Raw genomic sequence first — 5,203 nt, forward strand, 5'->3', positions numbered from 1 at the left:
TCAGCATTACTCTCTGCATTTTTAAGCATGTGCAGCAAAAATTCAGCACTCTTTTTGGGCCACCAACCCTGTGTCCAGCCCCACTGTTTGGCCTGGGCACACCTACCAACTCCACCATTGTAACGCCGAATGGTACACATTGCTTCTTTAATGTGACATCCTTGAGATACTTGGTGGCCTTTCGGATATGCATACCCTTGATGGCCTGGGCAGTTTCACGCGTGTTCTTAAAGTGAACGCGAAGATTTGAGCCTCTTGATTTGCATGATTTTGTGGGGTTTTCTGGGTCAAGAGAGTAGCGAACCATTTTCACAGGTCACCTAAGGCCGCTTACAGGAAGAGGACCCTCTTATTATTTCTTGTTAGGGATTGATTATTTATTTATTGTGGTCATGGACTTGAGCTCGGCCTCAGCCGAACATGCCAAAGCAAGTGCTTTGCCACGGAGCTATACCCACCAAACCCCAACTGATGATTCACGTATTGACCCTTCAGGAGCCCCAGTTGTAATGAGCCTCTGTTCAGAGGTGCCACCGATGACACCCAATGGCCTGGGTAGAAGGCCTAACCGGGCCCCTGTGGTCTCCTCTTTGTACCCATGCAGATCTGTGTAGAGCCTTAGCCTCTGGGTGTGGCTCTGACTCTGGCTCCTGACCTATCTTTTTGGCCAGTCCCTTACAAACCCCCACCAGGAACACCAACCTGAGGAGGTGGATCTGTTGCCTGCCCGCTGTTCTCACCCTACAGCTCTGTCCTGTCCCCTTATGAGAGGCAGCTCAACTTGGAGGGCTATGCCCAGCACCTAGAGGATGGGACTGGCAAGAGGAAGAGGAGCACCAGCTCTCGGTACTGGCCCCCCCATGACTGTCACCCAGGGAGTACTGGCGCCTGGGCCCTCAGGGAGTGTGTGGGGTATAGGGCTGTACTGGGGCAGTTCTCATCTCTGCTCAGGGCCAGTGACCTGCCTCCCTCAGCTTGTGTGGAACATGTCCACCTTAGCAATCTGCTGCTTTTCCTCCCGTGTTCCTTAGGCCTATTAATAAGAAGGCCAAGGTCCTGGAGGAATCCCTGCTACCTACAAGCCTGGCAGCTTCCAGCCCACCTGCCAACATCCACAACAGCCAGTGCTCAGTGGAGAAGCCCCAGGAGTCAAGCTGCATGAAGGACCTTGGGGTCCCACTTCAGCTTCTGGGATCCCTGGAGCCCTGCCCTGTTCTGGCCCCAGAGGGCCGGGGGTGTGACCAGGACAGTGGCAAAGCAGAGAATGGAGTCAAGGGGGCTCGTAAGCTACGCTGGAACTTTGAGCAGATCTGCTTCCCCAATATGGCTTCAGATAGCCGCCACACCCTCTTGGCTGCACCAGCCCCAGAGCTGCTCCCGGCCAACATTGCTGGGCGGGAGACAGACACTGAGTCCTGGTGCCAGAAGCTGAACCAGCGAAAGGAGAAGCTTTCCCGACGGGAGCAAGAGCAACAGGCAGAGGCCCGGCAATTCTGGGAAGACATAAACGCAGATCCTGAGGTGCAGCAGTGCTCCAGCTGGCGCGAGTACAAGGAACTGCTGCAGAGGCGGCACCTACAGAAGAGACCCAGCTCCGCCCTACACCTGTGGGGTCAGCCCGTCACTCCCTTGCTGAGCCCTGGCCGGGCAGACTCCCCAGGTACCCCTTTAACCCTGCTATAATCCTGCAGCCCACTGGAAGCAGAGGCTTCATGGACTTTGAAAAGGACCTGGATTGCCTAGGACTAATTGAGGTTTAGGATGTGGAAAGGGAGCGCTGTCCACTGCAGTGAACCTCACAAAGACAGTTCTGTTGACAGCAAAGCCTGCAGGGCAAGGTATCCGATGATGAGTCAGTGCCTAGGGAGAGGCAAGGAGGGCAGGAAACTGTCCTTGAAACCATAGCCAAAGCCAGGTATGGTGGCACATGCTTATCATCCACTGAGGATGGCTGAGGCAGGAGGATTGTAAGGTCAAGGCTAATCTGGGCAGTTTAATAATTTAGATCCCTTCTCAGGGAATTGGAGGAATGGGCATATAGTTCAGTGCAAAGGCCATGGATCCAGTCTCCAGTGCTGGAGCAGAGGGGGTTGTGTGGCACGAACCATAATCAGCTAGGATCACTTGGATGTTTTTGCCATATCTAGCTGTGATCCTTTCTCCTTCCATACCAGCTGGCTGCAATATGGGGGGTTCCATCCAGATAAAATTAATAGGCTCACTGTTTGCTCACCATCTTAAGCCCAGGAGACTGATAGGGCAGGAATGGCCTTGGCTAAATGTGACAGATTCAGAACTACTTAAAGTTATGGGAATATGATACATAGATCATAGAAAACTAGGTTGATTTTGAATGAAAATGATTTGATTTTGGATAAACAATAGCTAATTTCTTAGCATAAGTATGTTCCAAATATTACATCGGACATACTCTAAAAATGTGTCAGTTGTATTGGTACATCTGTGTAATCCCATGTACTCTGGAGGCCAAGGTAGAATTGTAAGTTCTAGCCTATGTTGGGAAAAACAGTGAGATCCTGCCTCAAAAGAAATTAACTGGGTATGGTGGTGCACACCTATAATCCCAACAATCTAGGATAGTGTTGGCAAATCTTTTAAAGCTCCAAACAGCCTGCTTTGGCACATGTGCTACAGGTTTGCCACCATTGCCCTAGGACAGTGGGGATGAATTGAGTGTAAAGTTTGATTCCAGCCTGGGCAATTTAGTGACTTAGCAAGATCCTGGCTCAAAATAAGGGAAAATGGACTGCGAGTGTAGAAATACAGCTGAGTGGTAACACATGCCTGGGCCCACCCACCCACAAGGTAATTAAATAAATAAATTGTAATAGGGCTGGGGATGTAGCTCAGTGGTACAGTGCTCCTGTACCAAGTTCAAACCTTGTACTACACACAAACTACAAAAACAAAAAAAATTGGTAAGTCTGGCAACACTAACCAAGGTAACAGCTAATGCAGTGCCAAGGGAGTGTAAAGCAGACCGACTCCTCCAGCAGCTCATTTTCACTGTCCTGTAGCTGCAGCCCTTCAGCTTATCTCCGTGCTGCGATCAACACACCTTGCTGACGGTGGGGCCAGGTAAGTTTCCAAGCAGTACCCTTCTCCATGACAGTTGGCAGCCAGATATTATGACAGTGGGGATTTGGACTGCTGCAGTTGGGTATAAGCTAGAGGCCCCCACCCATGTGCTTAGCTCATCGATTACTAATGCTTGTGTTCGTGTGTCTAGGGGAGAGGGAAGAATGGCAGGCTAGTGGCTTTGTCCCAAGTGTTGGGAGTTCCTTCCCCTCAAATGGCACCTCACAGCCTTGGTTCCCCTCGGTGAGGTTGCTTACTAGAAATAGGGGAGGGAAAGGAAAGTGGGAGAGGAGAGTCCTTGTCCTACAGTTTCTTACTCTGTTCTCAGTCTGCTGGAGAAGCCTGGAGGCTTGGAGATCAGCTTTGATGTTTACCAGGCCGACACTGTGGCCACGTTCCGAAAGAACAGCCCTGGCAAGCCCTACGCCCGGATGTGCATTAGTGGGTATGAGATGAGGGAGTACTACCCCTGGGCTGCCCTGGTCACCTGCGAACTGTATGGACCGTCTCTCCATCACACCTTCATCCCTAGGCCACTTTGCCAATCTGTAAGAACCCAAGTTCTGAGAGGTTATTAATTGACCTACTTTTTTTTTTTTTTTTTGCTCCGCAGGCCTTCAGGGCAGGTTTGGCTGACTTGAGTTGTGGGGATCGAACCACAGCAACCTGAGCCTGACAGCTTTCGAAGCAGCCACTTAAACAACTGAGCTAAGGGGCAGACCCCCTTAATTGACCTACTTAAGGCCACGCAGGCAGTGCTGTAGAATCCCAGGTCTCCCAGTCGTGGGTTCCTCACTGTGGATTTTTGAGTAGTCTCTCTCCTATGTCACATTAATCATGGGCTCACCCAGAAGAGATGTGGATTAGAAGGATTTAAAGGCTAAGGGTGATGAGAATCTTGCTATTCCCAGCAAGGTCCCTACCCAGCCAGGACCTTGGAGCTTTCTTGAAGTCATTGGTCAGTAGTTTGTAAATAGGAGAACCCAGGGACCAGAGGTTTTGCACCCCCAGTCTGTTAATATCTCCCTTCCATGGAACCTGGGGGCGTGTCTCGGGGTTAATTGGGAGTGGGGGGCTATGACCAGGTCTCAGTCTAACTCTTATCCCTACAGATTTGATGAGCCTGTCCCAGACCTCTGCAGCCTCAAGAGGTTGACCTTCCAGAGTGGGGATGTCCCTCTGATCTTTGCCCTGGTGGATCATGGCGATATCTCCTTCTACAGTTTCAGGGACTTCATGCTGCCCATGGATCTGGAGCACTGACAGTGGGGGCAGAGGGATGGAGCCTGCTGTTGGGGACCTAGGAAGTTTATTCTCGGGGCCCATCTCAGCTGCCCTTACACCCCAACTCTGATCTGTGGTGTCCGGGCCTTGGCCCTGATGTCTGGTTCTTGAAAGAGTGTGACACCATGCTCCCTACCCCGCCCCCCTGCCTTGCCTGCAGGGCTGCCTAACCCCAAGCTTCAGAGTGTTGCCTTGCAGTGACCCCCTTGAACTCAGGGCTGGTTTTCAGAGGCCCAGGAGGAGGGGCAGATGAGGACTCTGTGCCTTTAATGAGAGGGTGCCTGTTTCATGCCATAAAGCCAAAGCCATTAAAAATCAATTTCTTTTCTACCCTGTCTGGATGTACTGGATCTTTCACCTGCCCACTCGGGGGGAGCTGCCCTTCCTGACGTAGATCTACAGATGCAGGAAACCCTGATCGGGGCAGGGACGCTTGTGCACTAGCTTGCTTGCCCACAAGCTTGCCGCTGTCCCTGAGGACAGGAAGTAGCAGTCTGTGGGCTCTTGATAAGTACCTGGAGAGTGAAGCCACTGCAACATTGGTAGTTCCTGAGCGGTGCTAGGTTGGCATGGAAGGGTGGCCAAGAAACCCACGTGGTTGTGGCCCACATCCGTCTCTAGCAGCGGTGCGGCTTCTATTGTGGGCTCTGCACCTCTTGGACTGCAGCATCACTGCTCACATGAGTACCATCTCTTGCTTCAGTCTTTTCACTGATCCACGGAACTTAGGGTGCCTGCTTGTCTCCTGAGTAGACACGGAATGGGGCTTGTCCTCCCAAGGGAAATGCGCCGTGATTCTCAGCCCCTATGACCTTGCTTT

General features: G+C 51.7%; 1 protein-coding gene across 3 annotated transcripts in view; it reads left to right on the top strand.

The window, feature by feature from the left end:
- Tsen54 (tRNA splicing endonuclease subunit 54) overlaps nt 1-4,704 on the top strand; it is a 9,228-nt gene extending 4,524 nt beyond the window's left edge. The window contains exons 7-11 of one of the 3 annotated variants that reach the window (XM_004630202.2): nt 748-846; nt 1,032-1,660; nt 3,039-3,099; nt 3,428-3,544; nt 4,212-4,704. In XM_004630202.2, the coding sequence (XP_004630259.1) occupies nt 748-846; nt 1,032-1,660; nt 3,039-3,099; nt 3,428-3,544; nt 4,212-4,362 (1,057 nt within the window). In that variant the 3' untranslated portion in view covers nt 4,363-4,704. The remainder of the gene's footprint in view (nt 1-747; nt 847-1,031; nt 1,661-3,038; nt 3,100-3,427; nt 3,545-4,211) is intronic. The other 2 variants (XM_023714174.1, XM_023714173.1) reach the window with 2 other exon arrangements.
- Nucleotides 4,705-5,203: the final 499 nt, after the last annotated feature.

Source organism: Octodon degus, unplaced genomic scaffold (genome assembly GCF_000260255.1).
Source record: "Octodon degus isolate 3935 unplaced genomic scaffold, OctDeg1.0 scaffold00033, whole genome shotgun sequence".
Taxonomy (NCBI): domain Eukaryota; kingdom Metazoa; phylum Chordata; class Mammalia; order Rodentia; family Octodontidae; genus Octodon; species Octodon degus.